This window comes from Eleginops maclovinus, chromosome 9 (assembly GCF_036324505.1).
Source record: "Eleginops maclovinus isolate JMC-PN-2008 ecotype Puerto Natales chromosome 9, JC_Emac_rtc_rv5, whole genome shotgun sequence".
Taxonomy (NCBI): Eukaryota; Metazoa; Chordata; class Actinopteri; order Perciformes; family Eleginopidae; genus Eleginops; species Eleginops maclovinus.
In genome coordinates, this window is record NC_086357.1 from 1,469,316 (window position 1) to 1,494,219 (window position 24,904).

The 24,904-nt window shown below is 40.4% G+C and overlaps 2 protein-coding genes and 1 long non-coding RNA gene across 4 annotated transcripts; 1 reads left to right on the forward strand and 2 right to left on the reverse strand.

The window, feature by feature from the left end:
* Positions 1 to 91: 91 nt before the first annotated feature.
* On the reverse strand, positions 92 to 2,004 carry smx5. Its single transcript, XM_063891244.1, has 5 exons — positions 1,801 to 2,004; positions 1,538 to 1,605; positions 1,285 to 1,315; positions 1,026 to 1,085; positions 92 to 566 (listed from the first exon to the last, which is right to left on the reverse strand). The coding sequence occupies exons 1-5, from the start codon at positions 1,801 to 1,803 to the stop codon at positions 441 to 443; spliced, it is 288 nt and encodes a 95-aa protein (XP_063747314.1). The 5' UTR covers positions 1,804 to 2,004; the 3' UTR covers positions 92 to 440.
* Positions 2,005 to 4,051: 2,047 nt separating this feature from the next.
* On the forward strand, positions 4,052 to 7,349 carry LOC134869545 (uncharacterized). The gene is made up of 3 exons (XR_010166430.1): positions 4,052 to 4,957; positions 5,138 to 5,217; positions 6,082 to 7,349. It is a non-coding gene; the product is annotated as an uncharacterized LOC134869545 (long non-coding RNA).
* Positions 7,350 to 7,565: 216 nt separating this feature from the next.
* Positions 7,566 to 24,802, reverse strand: inpp5d (inositol polyphosphate-5-phosphatase D). 2 transcript variants are annotated; one of them, XM_063892220.1, is made up of 27 exons: positions 23,939 to 24,802; positions 23,402 to 23,465; positions 21,873 to 22,008; positions 21,651 to 21,774; positions 21,323 to 21,463; positions 20,518 to 20,602; positions 20,355 to 20,432; positions 20,171 to 20,248; positions 19,948 to 20,071; positions 19,624 to 19,730; positions 19,170 to 19,272; positions 18,889 to 19,085; positions 18,688 to 18,805; positions 18,508 to 18,604; positions 16,800 to 16,938; positions 16,392 to 16,500; positions 15,955 to 16,043; positions 15,455 to 15,536; positions 14,641 to 14,730; positions 14,447 to 14,557; positions 14,278 to 14,357; positions 13,363 to 13,450; positions 9,124 to 9,270; positions 8,969 to 9,035; positions 8,676 to 8,879; positions 8,052 to 8,488; positions 7,566 to 7,956 (listed from the first exon to the last, which is right to left on the reverse strand). In XM_063892220.1, the coding sequence occupies exons 1-27, from the start codon at positions 24,076 to 24,078 to the stop codon at positions 7,916 to 7,918; spliced, it is 3,276 nt and encodes a 1,091-aa protein (XP_063748290.1). In that variant the 5' UTR covers positions 24,079 to 24,802; the 3' UTR covers positions 7,566 to 7,915. The 2 variants fall into 2 exon arrangements, with proteins under 2 accessions (XP_063748290.1, XP_063748291.1); XM_063892221.1 differs by having other exon boundaries at positions 7,566 to 7,972.
* Between the last annotated feature and the right edge of the window lie 102 nt (positions 24,803 to 24,904).

Here is a 24,904-nt window from a genome sequence, read left to right on the forward strand (position 1 = left end):
CAGCTCAAGGCAACGGTGTAATCCTTTAGAGCCCGGAACCAACATTTTTCCACACATGTTACTTGTAGCATTAATGACAATAACATCAATATGTAAATAAAATAGCTTTTTTTATTTTGGAGTGGCATAAAAAACAAAGTCATCCTTTTTTAAAGATAAGATAAACAGAGCTTGTATTATGCAACAGAAACACTTGAACAGATCTTTACCTCTGCTGGGCTCAAAATTCTTTTTCTTTTAAACAAAACAAAAGACAGTATCAAATACGCATCCTGAGGTGAAAAGCAACCCAAAGATGACTGTTTTGCAAATTATTAATTATCTGTGTCAGAAATACAATTAAGCTCTAGTTGAAAAGTTTACACAAACAGAATCATCTTTAAATGATCTCAACTCAAAACTCCCCCCCCCCCCCGAACCCCACGCAAGACATGGGTCAATCACTGCTTCTGCTGCATGGCTTCTTTCCGTGCCGCGTCTTGCAGGAGCTGCGTGTCCACTTCATCTGCGGGCAGCTGGACGTACCGGACCACAGACCCACGGATGAAACAGTTTTTCACAGACAGCTGGAGAAGAACACAAACAACACTGCAGTTTGAAGACGATTGTCTTTCAAAGTCACACAGATGTTGTATTTCAGCGATACACACGCTTCCTGGTAATATTTGATCAGATTGTCTTTGTGATTCTAAATTCCATCACTCATTTTATTTAATAAAATATTAGTTTTTTTTATTATTTTTGTTAAAATTAAAATCACTTTTACATTTATTGGGGTAACAAAAACAACAATATTAATTATAACAACAACCATCTTTTCTTCTGATTTAATTAAAACGTAACATGTGTGAAAGTGTAAAGGTGGAAAAAAGGACCTACCGTAACATTAAAACATATACTATATATTTTTTAGAGCTGGAAAATATGGCCAGAACATTCAGGGTCTCAAACAGAACTAGAGTGTTTTCGGACTGATGGGTCCTCAAAGCAGAAATGACACTGAATGATCCGAAGGATACACTCACCATGTGTGGATATTTCTCTGGATCAGTGACGCTGATGTCTGTGAGCTTAATGTTCAGGTACTAAAACACACACACACACACACACACACACACACACACACACACACACACACACACACAGAGAGAGAGAGAGAGAGAGAGAGAGAGAGAGAGAGAGAGAGAGAGATATGCGACATCAGAAGTTTATGTAGTCAGACAGTCAATATCACAGCTGGATGGGCTTTGTTTTCATATTAGAAAATAAATGATCATTTCTAACCTGGTCAACAGAATGAAGTGTTCCGCAGATGCTGAAAGAGAGATAGGAAATGAATCGTTATGCAGTTACCGCCAAGGTGCAAGTATGCAGAATAAAGTATAGCTAGTAATACCCAGTGGTGGAAAGTAGAAAGTACATCTACTGTACTAGAGATAAATGGTGTAATTTGACTTACATCGAGCAGAGGCATCTTACCACAGTCAGCTGCAAATTCAAATAGTGTTACTCAGTTTTTCGGACGAACAGAACTAACCTCAAGTCGTTTTTGAGCTCCACAACCACATCCTTTCCCACCAGCGACTTGAAGAACGAGTAGAAGAGCTGCACACACAAAGACATGCAGCTAATGTTAGCATCGAGCTAACTGTCGAACACGATGAAGGCTGCCCATATTTAGCCAATAAAACTAAAAAAGCGAGGATAGAGACGTGAGTACTGCAACCCCCACGGAGAATTCACACAAAACATGGGGAGAACACAGGAAACATGTTCATACGTCTAAACTTGTGTTCTTACCATTGTTGCTATTGGTGTCTTGTGGATGTGCGTCTGGTGTTGATGACGTTTTTCATCCAGCGTGATATCGCTACGACGGACCAGGATGCAGTTACTGAGTAGCGCCAGGCGGGGGCGCCAGAGGTAAGCTCAGTTAGAGAATAGTACCTTTATTATCCCTAGTTGGGAAATTATTTTGTCACAGCAGTCCGGTCAACCTACAAGAATTATAAAATTACTTTAAAAATAGAATAAAACGCCACTAAATAAATAGAAACATTAAATAATATAAATGTCAGAAACAATACACACATATAAAGTAAAAATATCTATGTTCAGGAAACATAGTGTACTACATTTAAAAAATGTTCCACAGTAGCTTTAAATTAAAAGTAAGCTATTTCCTGTGAGGTAGTGTAAGAAGTCATCAATCTATACCGTATGTACAGTATGGGCGAATTGTTCGTGATTAAAGAGAGGGAGAACATGAACAGCTGTTGTACAGGGTTATGGCTTTTGGCAGGAAGGACTTCCTGTATCTGTCCTTGTGACAGCGGAGGTGGAGCAGTCTGTTGGAGAAGGAGCTCTGCTGTCTGTCCAGCTGCTGGTGGGAGGTTTACCAATACTGGGTAACATTTTGTTCAGAATCCTCCTCTCCAACACAGCTTCGAAGGTGTCCAGTTTGCAGGCAATGAAAAAGCAAGCTTTCTTAATCAATGTTAACAAGTCTTATACACAAGCTAAACACTTGCATACTTTTTGGACTTTGGTACCACAGAAAGGTTTATTACAGCTTCTTAAGTTAAAGGACCATAAAGCTTTATAGCGTGCCAGTGAAATTGAAATAAGGAAATGAAATGTCTTGTCTGTTGTTCTTGTGTGATATCTCTTATTCTAAAATGCTTCTCAGGTCTGCTGGTACTGTGGCGACCTGCTGGGATTTTCAGAAAGTGTCTTCATTTGCAGACTGGGATATTGGAAAACAAGAGGGCACTGGTTGCCAAAGCACAGGATGAAAGGAAACTGACCAAAGGCCTTAAAAGTCATATGCACACCGTTGGGATGTGCAAACTCGTGACTTTTGTTTACCTATGACAAATAAAGCTATGTATACTGAAACCCATATTTACAAAAGGGTATAGGCATAGGCGGCGCGTTAGGCTCAGGTTTGGGAAGGCTAACCAACTTTTTGTTTTGGAAGTGCGTAAGTTTGAAGAAATAGTATGTATATATCATATATATTGTCTTTCAGAGTTCTTCTTGATTGTGCAGCTTGGATGACTTGATTTTCACTCTGCATGAAATTCTTTTACACAACAGCAGATGGGAGCATTGAGTGTTGCAGCACTACCTTGGTCTCTGTTGTGCACTAAGGTTTTTATTAAAAGTGACACAGGCAATGATACGGAAGAGGATTAGGGCCACATGAAACCTTTTTTTTTGTTGAGGGGGGGGGGTCAGAATTCCGACTTTAAAGTCAGAATTCTGACTTTAAAGTCAGAATTCTGACTTTAAAGTCAGAAGTACGGGTTCCTGTAGTGGCCCAACTTCACACACACACACTTGTTGGAACAGTGACGGCTAACCAATACCAACAGCCTGGTGGTTTTCATGTTTCTGTAGAGATTGAATTAAGTATGTTTATTATATTATGAGAGCCTGACAACTACCACTCACCTGCCTGCTAGTTATTGGAGTGAGTTATATATAGAGAAAGAACTGCTAACCTTTGTCTCGAGATATTGTCTGTAAAACATTGTAAAAGTGATTATTGCAGTGATTCTACATGAATTTTTGATAACAGTTCTCCAACATTAAAATAAAAACCGATATTTTAATGTTGGAGAACTGTTCTAACCTGTCTAACCTAACTGTCCTAACCCTAACCCCGTATTAACCATCAAAATCACAAACGTCATGTCGTCTAGAATAGAGTAACAGACAGTTGTGGTTGTGGGAAACCTGATATTGTAAAAAAAAATACATATTGTATGAAACAAGTTAGTGAGGTTAACAGTAAGAGGGTTTAACACTTCCTGGCTTTAAATTAAAGGTACATTTTTTGTTCCTGCATATAAAATGTTCCCGTTAAATAAGTGCCCTGTAATTGACACTTTTACTAACCATATACTCTGTAAAATAGGTACTGATTCAAGAGTCTTAACCTTACAATATTTAAACAATGTATTGTCTTTTCTGTTTTGCAGATTAACAGCAACATTATTGTCTGATGTACAATTCAACTTCAAGTGCAACGTTACATCCCCTTCAACGGAGACCAAATTGTCCTCTTTATATTCTGTTTCTGTTATCAGTTTGCTGCTCTGCTCACAACAATGCCTGCAGTGCCGGATTTGGATGAGTTAATTAAACTATACTTCAGACTTTCCCTAAGTAGCAAAGAAATACTTGCTATTTTTGGCACATACTAATCATATTGTAATTAGTGTCCGAACTTTAAAGAGAATCTGTAAAAGACTTAAGCTGTTCAGGAGGAAGAACCAGTCTGACTTGGAGGAAGTGCTTGCTTTATACAGCATGAGATCATGACCAATGGACAGATGCAGGGATACTGTTGGCTACATCTCCGTGCAATTCAACAGGGCCTTGTTGTGTCACAAGACAGCATAAGACACATCATCAAACTGGTTGACCCACAAGGTGTGGAATTAAGACGAGCCCACCACTTGAGAAGACGTCAGTACAGATGCAGAGGGCCAAATGCACTTTGGCACATGGATGGCTATGATAAGCTAAACCCCTTAGCATTGCCATTAATGGCTGTATAGATGGTTTTAGCCGCTATGTGTTATGGATGGAGGCGTATAACACAAACAGTGATCCTAAAGTAGTTGCAAGTGACTTTATCAAAACAGTTTCAGGTATAGGTGGATGTCCAGAAAGGATTTGTGCAGACAGGGGCACGGAAAATGTTTCCGTAAAAGAAATGCCGATGTTTTTGCGAAGGAACCACCCGGACAGTTTTGCTGGGGAGAAAAGTGTTCTTTATGGAAGAAGCACAGCAAACCAGCGCATTGAAGGATGGTGGGGTATACTCTGCAAACAGAGTGCGCAGTTCTGGATGAACCTGTTCCAAACTCTCCAGGATGATGGGCACTTCACAGGAGACTTTTTGGACAAAAGTCTTATCCAATTCGGTTACCTTAATCTTGTTCAGGTAAAATATTTCATTTCCTTCTGAAATGAGTCATTAATAAAAGTAGTTTGAGTAATAATAATATTATAATTCATTATGTTCATTGATGTTGCAGCAACCTCAGCCTCCATCTAGACATGTAGATCTGAAAGCTTCTTAAGACATGTGTGGTTTACATTCACTGTGCTTTTTTCGATGCAGGATGAACTTGATGAAGTGGTCAACACCTGGAATTCCCACAAAATCAGACCAAGATCAACTGATGACACAGCATCTGGTCGGTCAGTGATTATGTACTCATTCTCAGAGTTGCACAGTCCTGAGGATAGACTCAAACCTATTGCCATGGAGGAGGTCAATTTGTGTATGAAGAGTGTACTCTCAAAGGCCAGTTTCCATGTGATGAAACTGTTTTTGAACTGTGTTGTCTACTCATGGCGGAGAACGGATGGGATGATCCAGCAGATCCATTTGCTGCAGCTGATCTATACATCCTGTTACGAGATGAAATACAACGACAACTATTTGATTAAGGGTACATGTAGCGTCTTCAGCGAACAAACTAAGAGTAGTGAGGCTTGCATTGGGCATGGTTGAAAATGAGTGCAGAGTACCAAAAAATTAGATTGAAGGAATGATAAATTAACACAATACAAAAATATGATCTGAATTATTTGGTTAATTAATTGGTTTAGCTATTGTTGTTGGAGTCTAAACAATGTCCATAACCCACACATTGCTCTCAAGAACTGCATTGAATTCTGAACGGAAATCTGGGAAGATGTGTACGCAATCGGTCTTCTTGTGAACTCTGTCATTTTCTCAAATTTGACGTAGATGCTGTCTGTAATGATCAGATCAGATCCTGTGCAGAACCGTAGAAACTTCTGAAGTTTACTCTCATCTAGCTCTCTGATGAATCTTTTCAGATGATTTGCTACCTCCTTTTTGATTTGTAGTCAAATCAACATCAAATTTCAGTTGTTTGCAAACTTTTTTTTTGATGGGTTGCAGGTCACACAAAAACGTAGTCGGTGTCTCTGGTCTGATGCAAAGATGTTGATGGTTAATCTCCCTGCAGCAGTCAATAACGAACATCAGTTTTTGGACCATCTCTTTACGTGCAATTTCTTCCATTATTTTAGGAAGATTCTCTGCGGTGACTTTCCTTCTACAGCCATAGCTGTCAAGAACTTCCAAAAGGTCATCAGTGTCAACTGCAGTGAAATCAGTCAGCGCTTGCATCAAAACGTCACATTCTTGGCTGCTCATAAGTTGCAGAAAATGTCCTTTGAGGTCACTGTACACATTATCAAAAACACCTGTACAAGGAAAGGCAGTGCAAGTTTGTTTGAGAAATATTGACAATCTTGGTAACCCTTCAAAAGTATTCTTCCAATTGCCTTCCATGTTTCAGCAGGAAAATCGTGGCGAATGAAGGGCACTAACTGTTGTCCCAAGTGTGCATCTGTCATAGAATTCCTGCCAGAAGCAACTGAGAACATCCCTCAGTACACCAGAACCACTGCCGGCTTCTTCCTTGTTGTCTGGGAGAATGCGCCTCACATTCAGTGATTTGTTTAAAATCTCTGCATCAGAAAAGGCAGTAATCATGTCAGGTAGGGTGTTTCCATGATGTACAATGATCGTTAGTTGTTTCTCTGCCTCAAGTGGACTGGCAGGGATTGGAAAACTCTCAAATATGAGTCCTCTTCATCTTGTTCGAAGCCAAAATGAAGACCAAAGGTGGTTTCAGGATCACTAGAAATACCTAGTGATCACTTTGTGTCGTCTAAAACAATGATGACATCTGTTGTCATCATTTTCACTCGAGACAATATTCAACTCTGATGTGTCTTCAACTTTGATGCTGTCAGCATTTTCAGACGGTTTTGGCTTTGTGGCGATGTAAAATCGCAGCATTGTCATTTGTTTCATACATTGTGCTAATTGAAGGGCATGTTTCAGCTGTAAGGCAGTTTTGTTTAAAATCCCACAGAAAATCCCTCTGATTCAGGTCCTTTAGCTGATATTCCACCAGGAGAAAATAGTTCCTTTCCTGTTTCAATGATTTCCTTCAAACCAGCATTAGTTGATAGTTTTATTTTTCTAGTGCCACCTCCTTGCTTTGCCCTTACTTGTTTGGCTGTGTTAGTGTCGCTGTGAATCCAGCCTATTTCAATATTTCTTGTGGCTTTCAGCTTCTTTGGCAGTTTTGTTGTTGTTGCTGTACGTGATGCGTTTCCTGGAGAGCTTTCCCATCTCAATGTCATTTTTTCCCTCAGTTTTTCTAAAAGCCCTTTTTTTCGTTTTGATGTGGGCTTTTTACTTCTACAATAATTAAAAATGGCAATTTGGTCTCCGTAGGACGGGATGTATTTTTGAAGAGTGGCATCAGAATTTTTTTTGGGAATGTCAGAATTCTGACTTTAATCTCAGAATTCTGAGAAAAAAGTCAGAATTCTGACATTAAAGTCAGAATTCAAACATCTCCAAAAAAATGTTATTTCATGTGGCCATAATCCTCTTCCATACAAACATGTTAATGTGTATGCAGATAATACTGTGCTGTAAACATTTGTTAGCTGCTGTATAGTGTGAAACTCCACATTAAATGTAATAAACACAATTGTTTATAAGCAATTTATTTCAGAACGTTTTTATTCTAATGAAAGCTTAGCAGAAATGAAGTGTGAAAAATGTGTTGCTCTGTACTTTTTATTAGACTACAAGATCATCACATGCTACGTTAGGCTAACTTGCTATAGCATCATATTTAGCATACTGACATTCAAGTCGTATTGCTCTTTTAGTAAGAAAGTGAAAAGGCACAACAAACAAAATGTAGAAATCTTCCTTTGTTACTGAAGAATAGTCCCTCATATGTGATACATATAGCAGGGTGAAGGCCCGGCCGAGGCTTTTACTCTGTGTACTTAATCTTCCACATAATGCAGAGCAGGAAGCTGTGGCCCGGTCTCACTTCACAGAACGGCCCATCTTGGCGACTTCAGGGTGCACTATGGGAGACAGTTTCTGCATCATTAAATGTATTTTATTTGCTGGGAAATGTATGATTTAAGAGAAAAGATAAGAGAAACATATTTTTACTTACAGTCTTTGTGAGGCTGCGGTTGGCCAGGTTTCGCAGGCAGTCGGTTTTTGCTGGGGAGTTCAGAGCTGTCCCTGTAGTCTCTGGGGTTCTGGGGCTCCGGCATGCCCAGTCGGGACTTGGAAGGCAGAGGAGGCCGGCTCTGTGCCATCCCCCCTTCTGAGCGTGATGGCGCCACTCGTTTCTTGAACATGGAGGGATGCGAGGAGAGGGGGGTGGGAGGCTGGGGTTTAGTCTCAGAGCAGGTGAAGGAGCGGTTGCGTGGGGTGGGCATCGGTGGCCGATCAGGGTCTCCATCTGCTGCATTGGAGGTTGTAAAGTTGGGATCTGGAGGTATAAGGAGGTCCTTCTGCTGGTGGTCTTGGTCCTTGCCCCGTGATTTTCCCATCAAACCGTATAACGGATTGTCAAACATCTCTGACACCTTTTCCTCCTCAACCCTACAAAACAAGGGGTCACATTTAGGTTCTGCTTCTACTGAGTCATATCTAGGACAGCGCATGAGGGTTATTGTAGGTACCGCTTCAATCAGAGAGTCATTTTTGTATGTAAACAATGTTTGTTTTTTTTACCCCTGAGTTTATATGAAATGTGTAGAGTTAATCTGCAGCAGCAACAGGCACTCACATGGGATTACAATGTTTTCCTGTGGGGCTGCGTGAGCCCACATCATAGCCCCCCTTCTTGGTGTCTTTGCTCCCTTGCCCAGAGATTGGAAGACTTTTCGGTGGCAGGCTGTAACTCCAACCTTTATCTACCACATTGCCACTTCTGAAGGAAATGCCCATGTAATTGGGGTTAGAAATATCATGTGATTGGGTGACGGAAAACCTGCCAACAGAAGACAGAAATCATCCCACACTGAAATCACGTTTAACTTATTTGACAGTAACCAAATGTGATTTTAAAAAAAGTCTTACTTGTTTGCGTCAACGCCTTTGCCTTTTGAGGACACGGTGTCATCAGTGTTTTCGATTTTGATGAAATCTGAAAGCGTACAAAAAGAGGAATTAATGCCTAAAGAACTGAAGTCAGAAGTGTTGGCGTGAAATCCTGATGAGATTTCCTGACTCACCGTATAACTTCTCAGTGGGCTTGCACTCCGAGGTGGGTAACTGGATGCCGCCTGTCAGAAAGCCGGTTTTCTCTCCGTGGTGAGTCAGTGTGACCTGAAACTCTCTGTAGGAGAACTGAGCAGCTCGCAGGGCAACACAGCCCTCACCTTTGGGGATAAAACTAATCCTGCTCAGAATATTGCATATTACACACTGCATGTGAGTCAATTACAGAGTTGGGTGTAACGCGTTACAAACGTAACAGAGTTACAGTAATGTATTACTTGTTGCTGTAACGCAGTAATATAACGCATTACTTCTGAAATGTGGGTAATATAATACACGTTACAATTCTCAGTAACGCAGTTACAACACATTTTAACCCAAAATGATGTGGTGTTTAGTTTCTAAGAAATCACACACATCGCGAGACATTCCGACACCAGAGAAATAATTGTGCAGGTAGAATAGTAACTCAGTAAGCCTGTTTACTATTGGTTAAGAGGGCTGCAGAAACAGATTCACAATGCAGAGCTGCAGGCTAACAATGCAGAGCTGCAGGCTCACAATGCAGAGCTGCAGGCTCACAATGCAGAGCTGCAGGCTCACAATGGAGAGCTAACGGAAGGCAACAGAAGGTAACTTTCTCTGGTCTGCCTCTTGAACCCTGAGAAGTTCAGAGACTCGTGGCAGAGTGTTGTAGATATGCAGCCTCTGTCCTCTGTGGAATCGCCGGCTTTTAGAAAGCTTGTCAGCCAAATCCCCGTTAACACACCAATGACAAGGTGAGCTAACGTTGAATAGAGACTCGTTCATATACAGCAGGTCACAGGGCCGTGCAGAGGCTCCACTAACATGTTGTTAATAACACACAGAGACGTCATGTTATCGGTATCACATATTATTTAGCCCACTTAAACAGAGCATGAGTTTAATTTCGGCATACTGCCATTAATTAATGAGCTGCAATAAACTATATTTTAGTATTTAAAGCCATACTTTTGCGGTTATTTTTGGTGAAAGTAACTCAAAGTAATGCAAAAGTAGTGTAACGCATTACAGTTCAGAGAGAGTAATAATGTAATGTAACTTATTACTTTAAAAAGACGGTGATAAGGCCCCGGTCGTGGCGCAACTGGCTGGGGCACCTGCACCGCACGCCGGCGACCCGGGTTCGATTCCCGAACCGTGGTCCCTTCCGGATCCCACCCCGATCTCCCTCCCACCTTCCTGTCACTCTCCACTGTCCTATCCAAGGGCGTCAGCAGTTTTTTGAATGTGGGGGGGACACATTTTTGTGGGGGGTCTGGGGGTCCTCCCCCATAAAATTTTGAAAGAAGTAGATTCAATTTCCCGCATTCTGGAACATTTTACATTCAAAATGATCTCCCTCTTTCATTGTTTTTCCTTGGAGCCGGCATGGTCTGCAATTACTGACTACTATTATGTTTTGGTGTAATACACAGAGGACTGACACTGACAACTTTTTTGGCACTTTATTTTCTTTTAATGAGAGCAAAATATGAGGATTTAAAAAAAAGAGTGAATTAGAAAAGAATGAGGTAAATTTGAGGTAACATATAGCCCTATTTTAATGTCATGCAACAAAAAATCTCTTGAAAAAAAAGTTATGAGGAAACATAAAATGCGTACCTAGGCTACTCAGAGCCTATTGCAATCAAACTTAGCCCTCTTCAGTGCCCTGCAGAACATAAAACTATAACTCAATACAACCTTACAACCTGTTAAAGACTTGCTTTTACTTTCTCCATCCTTTCCCCAAAATAGTTGATTTCCCTTTTTTTTGTCCTTTCATTAAATGTTCTATATCTTCTCCTATAATCATATTTCTCCCCTATTATCTGTATCATGCCTACAGCAGGATTTTTACAGTTAGAACAAAAGTAAGAGATCATACAAAGGCTCCAAAAGTGTGACCTCTTTTGTCATTTGCAGACACAAATGACTGGCAAATCTCCCCTAAGTCAAGTTTGTCAAGATGCTCCTGGTGGATGTGGCAAACAGCCACATTGTTCAAGCGCTTTTGAGACATTGAAGAGCGCAGCCACGTCTTAAGCCTTCTCAAGGCACTAAAACTTCTCTCAGCTTCTGCTGAGGAGCATGGCACAACAAGAAGAAGCCTGACCAACACTTCTACTTGAGTGAACAAACCTCGAACCTCTGGCAGCATAGCTCTCAGGGTATCCACCACTTCACTGACCGTGCTGCAGGGATACTGAAGTTTGAACATTGCCAGCTGTACCTCCAAAGAGTGCTGGTGTAGTTCTGGGTAAGAACTGACCACATCCACATCCTCCACCTTTCCCGTTATTAACACCCTTTCCAGTATGTTGAGTGTTTGGAAGCTGCTCTGGTCAAAGCGCTTTGTCAACTGGACCTCAACTACATCCAACATTTTAAAGAATTCTATTCTGTAGAACTCCTCAGGGGAAGTAGTCTAAATGCAGGTGCATTTCCTGTGAAGCGCTTTGGGGGTCTCCGGATATGAGGAGTCTGGATAGCCTCAATGTCCAACTCCTGGATCATATCACAGGCTTGGGTATATATACGATGAAATGTTTCATCAGATCTCTTTACTTGAATTGTGTTTTTCACACAATCAACCGCAGCCAGCATCCCTGAGACACTCACTGTCTTGCTCTGAAGGGAGCGGTTGAGACATTCAAGTTATTTTAGAATTTCAAGGGCCATAATCAGGCTGAGCACAATGTGCCCCTTCTGAAACCTCTCCAGAAGCCCCCTTGCAGTTATGCAAGTGTCAGAGGAACCAGATGCCATTCCTCAAGACTGACCAACATCTTTTCATATTGATCTACAACTGCCTGGATAGCTACCACCCTCATGAGCCATCGTGTGGGGCAGAGGGGCCTCAGAGTTCTGAAACTCCCTTCTTCAGACTGGGCAACCTCCTTAAATATTGTCTTATATTTCCCAGATAGATGGTACAGGTTGCCAAGTTTGTGGACTAAATCCAGCGCATCAGACACAATAGTGCTTGTGCTACAGGCTGTCTGAGTCACCAAATTAATGCAATGAGGACCACAATGAACGTAGAGAGCAAGAGGCTGTGTTTCCTTTATGACTGCCTGAACGCCTTTAGCTCCACCTGCCATATTGGTTGCCCCATCATAGCTCTGCCCGCGAAGGCAGGATAAGGGCAGGTTCAATCAAAGGAGGACATCAGTTGCCATCCGAGCCAACTCTTTCCCTGTTGTTGAGGAGACTTGATAGAGGCCTACAAAGTCCTCATGAGGTAGCAAATCACTATCTACATAGCGTAGGCATATGGCCTCTTGTTCATTCCCAGACAAATCTTGTACTCCATTTATGATGGAGTACATGAGTGTGGACACCTCATGTATTTCCTTTGATATTTTTCGCACAACTGAGTTGCCCATAATATTTAGCATCTCATTCTGCACTTCTGGACTTGTGTAATGGTTACAGGGCTTACTGAGCCAAGGCTTTAGAACATACTCTGCTCTAAGCTTTTAGTAGCTGAACAAAGTGTGTGTATATATATATATATATATATATATAGCTGATCTAGCTCATATTTGGATTGTTTCCAACGTGCAGTGGGTGGGCGCTGCGCTGAAGGATCTTTGTGACTGACTAGCTAGTATGCTAATTATATTGCTAATATAGCTAGCTAGTATGCTAATTATATTGCTAATATAGACAGAGAATGTCTCATAAGGGTGCTAACATTCTTATTAGAAAAGCTGGCTGTGTTTGACCATGGAAGAATGCAGTTTGGCTGTTTGGCCACTCAAGGGAAAACTCAGACTTACTTTCCTCTTCTTCGAAAAAAAATTCCGTATGTACATCACCTGATCCGATTCTCAACAGTGAATGTTTTGAATATGCGCATCACGCAGCGTGCCGCGTGCGTGATGCTGCTGCTGCTGTGTGTTAAAAAACAAACAAACGCGGAGTGGATTTCTGTTGATATGGGTAATCCCCTACTGATAAAGTGGAACAGATTTGTTTGTGAAGCAATGGAAAGAACGCTGGACTAGTAGAGCAGTCATGCACTCTTTTATATTTTTGATGGCAAATTTGGGGGGGTCCAAACGACTTTTGTCATGTCCCCCCCCAATACTATTGTGGCGACGCGCATGGTCCTATCCAATTAAAGGCAAAAAGCCCCGAAAAAATAACTTAAAAAGAAAAAAAGACAGTAATATGTACTGTATTACATTTTGATAATAACTTGCCCATCACTTGTCAATTACCGTAGGACTCGTCGCAGTCTGTGGACTTCACGCAGATGAGGATGTGCTGTTCCAGCAGGTACTCTGGGTCAGAGATGATAGGGGTGAGCTGAAAAGAAGAATAAAAAAAATTATGATCTCTTACAGCCAAGGATGGATTACTGCACGGGCCTACCGGGCCCAGGCCCAGGGGCCCAAGGGCCAAGGGGGCCCTGAAGCTCAAGCCTCCGCGCTACAATTTCAATATTGTCTCTACAATATAATGCAATTAAAGGGGCCCTGAAGCCATAACATTGGTTACATTATGTAATATATCTCAATAGGGCCCCTCAATCATATGCCACGGGTTATGTAATTAATTCATCCCTCATACGTTAAAGCCCCCCCCCAAATTAAATAGAATGGCATATGATAGGTCATATAGTGCTCCTGAACCACAGCTTATCAATGTTATTCATCCCTAATATCGGAAAAGCCCTTAAATCAGTTAGAATGGGGTAGGATATACCATAAAGCAGGGGTTCCCTACCTTTTGCAAGCTGGCCCCCCCTTTCGAAGGTTAGAATATTGTCGAGCCCCCCCCCCCCCCCCACACCCACTCCCCCTCAACCTTGATGACGATGCATGATTTCAAGCAGTTTTCTTATGAGTGATGTGATCTGTGGGATGTAGGGGTTTGGGCCCCTTGCATTGCGCCTGCTTATTTTTTACTTATGTGCTTATGTGTTCTTTGACTTGTAAGTCCTCAAGAATAAAATTCGACTGTGCTTTTAGCGCAACCTTTAACACCGCTGATTTGCGCGTGAGGATGAAGTTAGCGTGGTGCTTCTTTTAGGGAGGGGGGGGGGGGGCGTCACAGGCCCAGGGGTCCAATGACTCTTAATCCGTCCCTGCTTACAGCAACAATAACACACTGAAAGCTCCTTTCTTATTTACCTCAACTTGGTTTCTGAAGGAAACTTTTATTGACCCATCCGACTGCTCCGAGTTCTCTCCTTCTATAGTCTTGACTTTTTCTGTAGACAATTAAAGAACACTTGTTTTAATAATTGAAGCCCATTTTACAGCAGAGTCCAAAGTGATAGGGTGAGTCAAACAGACTTACTCTCCAAGCAGCTGGAATGGTATTCGATGAAGAACTTGGTCTTTGATTTGGTCATCAGTGTGGCAATACAGTTCCTGATCTGTATCCCACCTTGAGGTGCACAGTTCAAGTCTGAAAATAAAGAAGTGACAACATCACCCTGTAACCCCGGAGACGAAATCATTACCGCAGGGGGCCAGAGATGGTGGTCTTACCTTGCTTGGAGACGAACTGTGAGGCTACACCGACCTCGAATGAGGCAAATAATGGGGAGTGGTCACTGGTCATGATGTCATTAGTGCAACCTGCAGGTTGGAAAGTTTGGCCAGATGAGTCTCACTAGATATCATTGCCAGGGTTTGCACTCAGAACAGAAATATCAAAACAAGAATGGTGAAAGTGTGCAGCAGGCGGTGAGATAACACGACTCTAATCCCTACAGCTGTATTTTTTCGTTAGACCCTCCCTCTTTGTTAAATGCATTCGCCCTCGCCTATGATACCCCCCCCCCCCTTTAGTCAGCTCAGTTTCGAGCTGCAGAGAGTGTAGTACAAACACTTGCATGGGTTGAGTTATTTCCCTAAAGTGATCTTAACTTCATATTAACACTGACAGGTAAATCTTTTCCATATCATCTCTTGATCGTTTTTCCTTGGTATTTTTCAGGAAAAACCTTTGTTGGTGAAATTAATGTGTTATAAAAACTGAGCAAATAAAAAAAAATGTAAGCCTGCCTTAAGATGTCAAACTTTTGCTATTGCCTGACCAATAATGGATTTTTAAGGCTGATCTAATATTGATATTTAAGGTTTTTATGAATTTGGACGATGCTCTGAGTGGAACATTTCGCAATATAAGTCAATGTTCAGTGATCACTGGTGAACAAACCATGCAATAATCCTGTCAGGGACCCTGGCCTTCAAAAAACGAATCTCTTATAGATATTAGAAAGCTATTTTAAGAACTGCTATGCAGTAATGACAGACCCTGTAGAATCCACCGTTCCATAAAGGCTCTCCAATGACTCACCATATGCTTGGCAGACAACATGAACCAGGGGGTATGACTTCCAGAGGACACGATCACACCATGAGGGCAAGTTGTATTTTGTCTGTAGAGTTAAAGACATGATACAAACATAAAGGCTGATGACAAGCTTTTCCCAGACACAGCTTTAAAAGATTTTAAGTATTAAAAAGCATCACGGAGGCTATGTTATTTCTGGTATAAACTATGATCGAACATTCTTACTGTTATGGATCAATTAAAGAGATCAGAATGTGTGAGGTTCAATACGTCTAAAGGGAAGAGTGTTAAATTGATCCGGGTGCCTGTAGATGACTTGTGTCATACATTTTTTACGAGGATATATCTTCACATGGAGTTTATGACATAGATGGCTGAAAGTGAAAGCCATGTTCTGTGTCAAAGGAAAGTTATGTTCAATGGTGTAGTTGCTTTTACGGTTTCTGCACGATGGGGCATGTCAGGAGTCAGGGACAAGACATCTGACGAACACACAAGCTTACCCCTGTGGCTTTGGCCTTTGTGTAGGCGTACTTCTCTCGCGTGTCTCTTTCAAAGCGATAAGTTGGTGGAAACGTAATTTCGTCCTCATCTACAGTCATAATGAAATCATTGTTAAGAAGACTGGTTTTATTTTGTATGTACGCTGACAACTTGTCTTTGCCTCTTGTGGTTAAAAAGTGTATTGGAAAACACTTTATTTATTATTCTGACAGAAAAACATAATCTACCAAAACTTTAACAGGTGGGCAAAACATTCCTTTCTCACCAGGCATTACGTTTTTCCCACCTGTTTGAGGCATAGCATTTATATATTTTAAAAACCTGTTCATAAGTCACATATCAACAGAGTAGATTTTCTCAATTGCCTTTTTTAGGAATTAAAAAAGCACATACAGCAAGTTTCCACACATTGCTGTAAGTATTATCAAAGGCTCACCGAAATGCAAGAAGACCTTTCCATCATTCCTCTCCGTGTTGAGCTGGTCTCTACCGAGCAGGTCCTGGTACTGCTGCTGTCTGATCTTTGTCACAATGTTTTCAGCTTCCTGTGAAGGGAAACAGAGAAGTGACATTCCTGCCTCAAAATGTTAGCAGCTGAAAATGTAGACACCTGACATCCAGCATGCTCTTTTACTGTATATACCATTAAATGAGAGCAATGCACACATTTTACAAAAACAATTTATTAAACAGTCATAGATTACATAATTAGCATTTTGTTATTAAGATGTATATCAACACAAAAGTATTATATTCGGTGGTAGCACATACCTTGATTTACATCATACTACATTATTTTGTGTTTGTGTTGCTTCTATACAGCAAACTGCAATCCCACACTTACTGTGGACGGGAACTCAACGCGGTAGTTCAAATCCCCGAGCCAGAAGAGGTGTGTGAAGCGGTGTGTGATGTCAAACGGATTGAGCTTCTTATCCCCCAGATTCAGAAACCGCAGGATGTTGGTGTAGTTTTGATTGCGTCTGCAAATACATTCAGATGTATTGCATGAATGTCGACAATAAATAATATCATTGCTTGAATGTGTTGAATGAAACAAAATAAAGCGTATATGTTTCTTTAACCTCCAGTAAGTTAGTGAAAAAGCTAAAGTCCTCGACAACTCTGTAACCCTTAGCTACATAATCTAAAAGCAGTAGTGACTAACTATTGTTATAAAAATACACCGCCAAGGGCATTATAACTTAATATTGCAGACATCCCAGTATCAACTCTTGTAATGGTGGCTAAAGCAGTTAAACAGGGTGCTCACGGGACCAAATCAGCAAAAGGCGAAGTTAGCTAGTTAGAGCTACTGGGAAGTCCACAAACAGCATGCTTCTATCTTTCAATTAAATCTACTCGTAACGTAATCTGCATGTTTAAGTGCATCTGCTGTTTTAAGGGAAAATGTGTATTTGTACATTTGTGCCACTGTCGGTAAAAGGCAAGGAAAGCCGAGGAAGTGGTCCAATCTAATACATTCTCTGCCTGGAGACCACTGGACATCAGTAAGAACCATCACTACCAGGCTGTAACGGCCAGGCTTCTGGAGTAACTGTAATTTGTAAGGTGATTATGTAATCAGGTTACAAAAAAAGGTAATTGTACTTGCTAATAAATAAAAAAAGATGTAATCAGATAATTTATACATTTCTAAAAATTGGGGATTAGCCTACTAGCAGGATTAAAGTGTTAGTAAAAACCTTAAAAAGAGCATATAGTGTGTGTAGTAAAGGATCAGATGTTGTCTCTCCTCTCAGCTGTTCTGTTCTGTAGGCTAACACTTTCAGAGTGAATCTATACTACTGCCTGAATCTGCTTTATGGTTTTCACTCTCTTTGGATCATTTGTTCTGTTTTTAATTCAGCAGGTGAACCTATGATCATAGTGTGTGCTCCTAAATGTATGTATTCAACTAATATGGAGAATTTCCTGTTAGCTCAGATTTTATTTTGCTTTATTAGTAAGTGCTCATGTGCTTTGCACTTTCATTGTTAGCATACGATAATATTACCTGTGTAGCACACATGATACAGAGGGGAATCAATTCTTTATTAAAACACCAAACACGTATTTGTGTTATGTCCCCCCAAGATACAAGTCGATACTAGTTTTATGAACTTGTAATAAATCATGATTAATCACAGGATTATTATTTAGATTAAGACAATTTCATTTTTGTATCAATTGACACTAATTAATAAACAATACTTTAACAAAATGATTGAAGGTTAAAAAAGGAGCTATTTTCTTTATACAGTATTGACACACGTCTACAATTATTCAACTGAACTTATTATTATGATGTATTCAGTAAGTGCTTGATAATCCTTTACTAGATTTTGTCAATTTAAGTAGAAGCATCTGCAGAGCTTCTCTCCTGTTCCTTCTGGCTTCAACAACCTCCACTTTTAATGCCTAGGCACTTCGTATGTATGACACCGGGAGGCAAATACCTTTCAAAGAAACTGAAATTATAGCTTTAGTTTTATCAGTTTATATTGTTACAGATAAATGTAGACTAGCTGGCTTTGTTCTCTGTTACCAACCTGAGCTTCTTCTCACTTCCAGAGGTCAGGTGACTGTTGACAAAGCCAAAGGATGTACCGTTGAACATGAAGGAAACTCCCACCGCTCCCTTGTTTCCTACAAAACATCAGAACATCAGTGATGAGTAATTGTTTAATAAGAGGACATTAAATTGCTTGTATTAGAGTTGCATTGCTAACCCAGAGTGTTGGCGATCCCCGTCTTCACACTGTCTGAGAAAATGTGGGAGATCCTGTTTTCATGCTCAGGCTTGGCCAGGACCACAATCCGAATGTTCCACAGAGTGTGGATCGCCACCTGGATGTGAGAAGATGAGGTAAAGCATCGGTGCTCTGCTTGTGCATTCAGTTGTTTCTTTCTAACTTTTTGTAGTCACCTACTTGTTTAAAACTGATGTTTGTGATTTTCCTCAGGACACCTTTCACTGTGTCTGCCCACTCCCTCTCGCCCAAAGGATCCTCCTGTGATCCGATGACGTAGAAATCATGCGGGATGTGGTCTGCAGTGTCGTCTCGTGTCTTCCCTTGACCCTTGCACTGAAACCAGGAGTCGATGTTGTGGGGAGGACCAGCATTTCCTGCAGGATTATAGTGAAGTATCTTTATTTCCTGTTACAATTTAATCATGAATTCACATTATTTCAAACATTTAAGATTGTTACCCATGTTCCAGGTGCCAACAAACACTGTGATCATGTCTGGTTCAAGCTTTTCAGAGTGCTTGTTCTTCATCTGTTGAAGAAGTTGGCAAAATCCTTCCCTTTTCTGGCGGGACACAAACATTTAAAATGTGATTTCTTAAAATGAATGCATTAAACATTATATCTGATGAGTTACTTGTGGTGGAAAACTTTAGGCCCTGATAAGTTATATCGTAATCAGCTTCTTACTATTACCAAAGGGCTTCTACATGAACAAACAAATATCAAAACCGTTTTGGTTGTATCAAATATAATTTCTATTTATGTTTTTATCTAAGCTTCTCAATGTGTTGTGCTGAGAGTTCTGGATTTAATGCTAATGAAAGCCATCCTAATGTGTCATAATTGATATTTAAACACATCTAGGGGACTTAAAATAGACCAGGAAAAAGCTAATTGATCAGAGGTTTGTTACCTTTGTGTCATCAAAAACAAACTCTTTACGCAAAATCTTCTCTTTCTCCGTCTCCGCCACGATCACAAGTTTGGCGTGCATTTTCTGAGATTTCACCAACTGCAGGACTGAAAAAGAATCATAGAACTCTGAATAAACAAGTCGTGCTGATGGTTTACAGCAGATGGTGAGAGACTAAGATTGACGGCCTTGTATGTGAAGGTGTACAGACCCTGCTAAAATGGGTCAGTTTGGAATAAAGCAGAATGACCGTTGCTGGAGCCACATTGCTTGCAGGGCTAAAAATACAAAAGAATAAGGTTAGAGCACGATGGGATTTCTTACTTTTGTTGTGCACAAAAAACTTGTCTTCAGGCCCATCTTTTGACTTCTTTAAGTAGAGCTTCCCGCTTTCAACATCTACTTTCAGGAACATCTTCATGGAAATACCCAGAGATTCTTGCTTGACCTGCAAGTGAACGAGGAAACGGGAAAAACAAGAAACCTTTAGACATTGCATATAATTCAATTACTGCAATGTTGTTAATAAAGTAGTTTAATGAAGCACCTCAAACGTAACAAGCGGTATGAGAGATTTCCTGTGCCCCCCTTCATACCCAACCGATTCAAACATAGAGCTTTTAGCCTGAAGAGAAAATAGAGAAGTCCTTTGTCATCTGTAACTCACTTCAACTGTTGGTATGTCAATAAACAAGATGTTCCTGGTCAGTTGGCAAAGTGATCCACAGTACCTTATCTTCTATTGAGTAGAGCAGTTTAGTCAGTTGCTCAAGCCTAAAGGTTACCGATTGACCTAAATCACCGGAGATCTGAAATTTAAGGAAATAATAAATCATGGCACGGACGTTTTTCTGTGTGTGGATTTTGTTACAGATGGTTAAGGGTAAAACTCACTTGTTTGAGTCCGATCCCCGGGGAAAGCTGTTGGTCCATCGTTCTATGGAAGACCTCCAAAACTGGCAGGATGCGGGATATTTCACTGTCTCACAATAAAGGGCAGACAAATCAGCCTCTTCATTGTAATCTATATAATGTATTTGCCAAATGTCCACACGGACCTTCACAGTACATTGAGTCCCCACTGTAAGAGCAGATAGAGCTGCAGAGACAGCAGCAGAGAGAATCTGTCCTGTGTAGCACACATCATACTGAGGGCAACCACAGCCGCCCTCTGACAGAAGCTTTGTCCATGATTTATTTAAATCTCTCCTCAGTTTCTCATGCATTTCTTTATTAAAACACCACATTAGTATTTGTTTGATATCTCCCCAAGACACATGTTTATACTAGTATTTAAACTTGTTATGAATCATGAATAATTACAGATCAATATAGTGATTAATGCGATTAAACGTCATGTTTCTACAGTAGCACACAAGGGAAGAACCAAACTCCGGTTCTAGAAATGGCCTTATGTTCCTTCACATTTCACTGTAGTATGTTCTCCGAACGAAAAAATAAATAAAAGATGTCATTTAAAAAAAGTTCCAAACCAATAGTGGTACATTAAATGCTGTTGAATAACTTGTAAACCTTTACTTTTAAAAAGTGGTGTATCCTCCTATTAGAACCATTTTGAGTCCCTTTCAGCTTCTTGAAATTAAGCATACCAGGTGACGTCAACACCTCCCTGAAGGTCCAGGGCTTGGGGTGTGTGGGGACATTAGGACTTGGCAATTCTGTTGACTGGTAACTGTACCTGTTTAGATTCTTGCAGATTGCCATTGTCAGCTTATTTAGCCCAGGGAGGCTAGGGAAACCATTCTGAACTTGTTCCGCATCCAGACTGACTGAGGTCCGGAAGTATTCTTGGATAGCCAGTTGATGCTCCTCTGGTATTCTGGAAATGTAAAACACAGTAAAAATGTAAAAACTGTTTCATTATTCAAGCCACCTCATTTAATCACTGAACAGTGTTACATCCCAGATCACAAACATATGACTCATTGTACACTGTGTATACTGCCAGTGCAGGATTAATTATCTGGTTAAACACAACACTGCAAATTCTGTAAATGTGTCCATACGTGGACAAGTCCATATGCTGCAGTCTCATCAGGTAGGTTTCTGATAAGGAATTGGAGTCACTTTCTCTCACTTCGTTGCCAGCGAAGTTCCTGGGTGGAAGCTGCGGTGGAAGAATCTGGGATTCTGCAGAGATGTAAAGGATGTTTAGGAATTGTAAAATCTTAAATCTTTATATGTTTCACATTGGCTCCACCAAACAAATGAATAAGAAGTTACTTGACCTGGCTCCTCGTCTACCTCCTCCTCCCTATGGACAGGGTACTGCAGATGAGTGACCAGACCCATGTTGGGACTGTAATATGCCTCCACCAGCTCAGTTAAGAAAGAGAAGAACCTGATAGGAACTCCTTCAGATGCCTGAAGAGCAGATCATAGCAGACACATCATTCACCTCATTGCGCAGAAGAACTGACATTACATGGTGGGCTGTTGTTTTCTGGAAGACCTTTGTTTTTTTTTGTTCCCAGACCAAGAGACACAATCTTTTAGTTTTACTTCCCAAGTGACGTCAATTGTACCGTCTGTGGCTTCCTCCAGCAGACTAGATCTGCATTCATGTCATCAGCTAAGTTCCTGAAGCAGCTGTGTGTGCAGTCCAAAGAGTTTCAACAGATTGAACGGTTGACATTGCAGTCACTTTAACATTTATGTATTCTTTTTCTGACCATTTGTTTTCATCTTGCTTCAGACACACAATTGTTTGACTTGTTCTAAAGCAAACCAGCTCTAATGTCATGCCAGTTTCAACATTGTATTCTAAAACCCCAGACTGCCATTACACATTAAATGATCCAAAACTTTTGTTGTTACTATTTTTTGCATCACAGATAGCGCCTGCTTACTTTGGAAAAACAGGTGCCACTACTACTTAAACAGCCAGCATGCATGCAGGTTCACAGATCTTGCACAAGATCTATTATTTTGATGGTAGCACCCTAGGATAGGCTTATTTTTGGTAAATGTGCATGTTCCAATACAATAACACTTTTAATACATCTATGTTTCTAAGCAGATGGTACTCAATTATATTTGCCGGTTTTAACACACAAGTGCAGAGGGCTTTCACTTCCTTTAGGTGGTTGTCATTTAATTTAAATGTGGTTAAGAAACACAGCAGTTCTCAGCTATAAATGTGATTCATTTTGAGAAAAAAAAGGGTGAAATACTGCAGATGTGACAGTCATGGTTTTGAGCTAAATGTTAATGGCAGCGTGCTAAAATGCTCATAACAGCAATGTGAACATGCTGATGCTAAACATGTTTATTGTTATGGTTTCATTTGAGATTGTTAGCATGCTAACATTTCCTTATTAGTACTAAACCCAAAATGCAGCTGAGGTATTTAGGATTTGGTCATAAACCAGTGTGGAACAAATTGAGATCATGTGATCACCAAAATATTTCCATTCATCCAGGAAGGCATGAACACAATCGCAGGTCAATCCTTTTCAGTTGAGATGTTTAAGTCCAAAGTAGTGAAATGAACAACCGACAAACACTGCTATCCAAAGAGCCATGTCCTTAGCATGGTTAAATAAAGAATGATGCTACAGGCCAAAGGACGGCTGTAACCAATAACTGTCTCAAAATACATGTGGGGATGCAGCATCAAAATTAAAACCCTTTATCTTCACAATCATATAGACATACATCCATGTATTTGTTGTTAATACTAATCATTCTATAAGCATAATCATTCAACAGAGTTTGGAACAGAATAATGGAGGCTTTTGTGAAACTGTCAACCCACCTGGACAGAGAGCTGCTTGTCCTCATTTGGCAGGATTCTGTATGTGTACACACAGTTCTGGTATCTGTGGTTAATAAAGATAATAAAATGCAAATGTTTGTCACTGGAATATGACATGCATTGTAAGGTCAAAGAAAGTGAATACTGGCTGATAGTGTTTTAATGAGTTCAGCAGGTGATCTAAACTGAATGTAAAGCATTTTAAATGAATGCCTCTATTTAAAACTTATGAGTTGGCACAGTATGCAAATAAAGGGGAACTAGTCTTGCTTTTGAGAGAGTACATGCAGAAAATGTGATATGACACATTGAAGAATAGAAGGGGGAAATGTAACCTTTAATCATGTTATATTACATATGCTCACAGTTGGATGTTAAGAGTAGTTTATTCTTAAACCTGATTCCAAAAACATTCAATCTTAATCACGGTGTTATTCTTCAAACAGTAAGGATAATATAGCATCTGATGAAGGTTTTTTCAAACAATAATCATGGTCCACTCTATGAAACTGCATTTAAAATAAAATGTGAACTTACAGAACACAGAGGGCATACGCTCCCTGTACGGACTCACTAGCCCGGATAAGGAAACTTCCATCTCTTGCTGCTTTGGAAAGTAGATCCTCAGCTTTGGATCTACTTATTGTACCATGGCACCAGGGTTGATAGGTCTGCATCCTGTTTCTCAGCGGAGAGCCGGAGCTCAAGAGTTTTGCATCTGCTCTCAAACAGTAGTCTTGCAAACCGAAGTAGACTCAGTTTTTCTTTCTGGCTATTTCCATCTTTTAATGGTGCGTACTTCAAATGTCTATCTTTCAAATGTTCATCCTCTGCCCCTGAAAGCTGCAAAAGGAAACTGCTACTAGCTAGGCTCTGAACTTCCTTATTTGAGAGGTAAAGAGAGGAGGGCCCTGGTACGCCTGCCCTGCCTGTTATATGACATATCTCCACAGCTGTAACTGGAAGTACATACTTTCACTCTCTAAGTAGAAATCTTTGTTAAGTTATGTTAATGATTAACCAGCATTCCCTCTTTAGTTTCTGTACACCTGTTTGTTAATGTGAACCATGCAGAAAATAGTACAGACATTTGTAAAAACTAAAAATGAAAAAGGGAAGTAACAAAAATGTGTCAAACACGATTCCATTTTCATAGTCAAAACATTTCTTGACAATTGTGCTTGCAAAGAAATTCAATCTATAAGGAGCTTTAATTGGTTCACTGATGCTTTTTTAATGGCGGGATCTCATTTTACCTAAAGTAAAGCAAGTGCTCATATTCACTCAGAACCCCAACTTGTGTCTGATTGAATACTGTTTGATCGTACCATATGAAATAGAAGAGCAAAGGGTTTTATGAAAATGTATATGTTCAGAAAATACAAGTTTAGAGTGGCTTGCCATGTTCATGTGGTGGACAGGAAGTGTTGCAGAAATAAGAGGAGGAAAATAAGCTGCTCACAAACCACAACATGTGTCACATGACACAAAAAGAGAACTGCA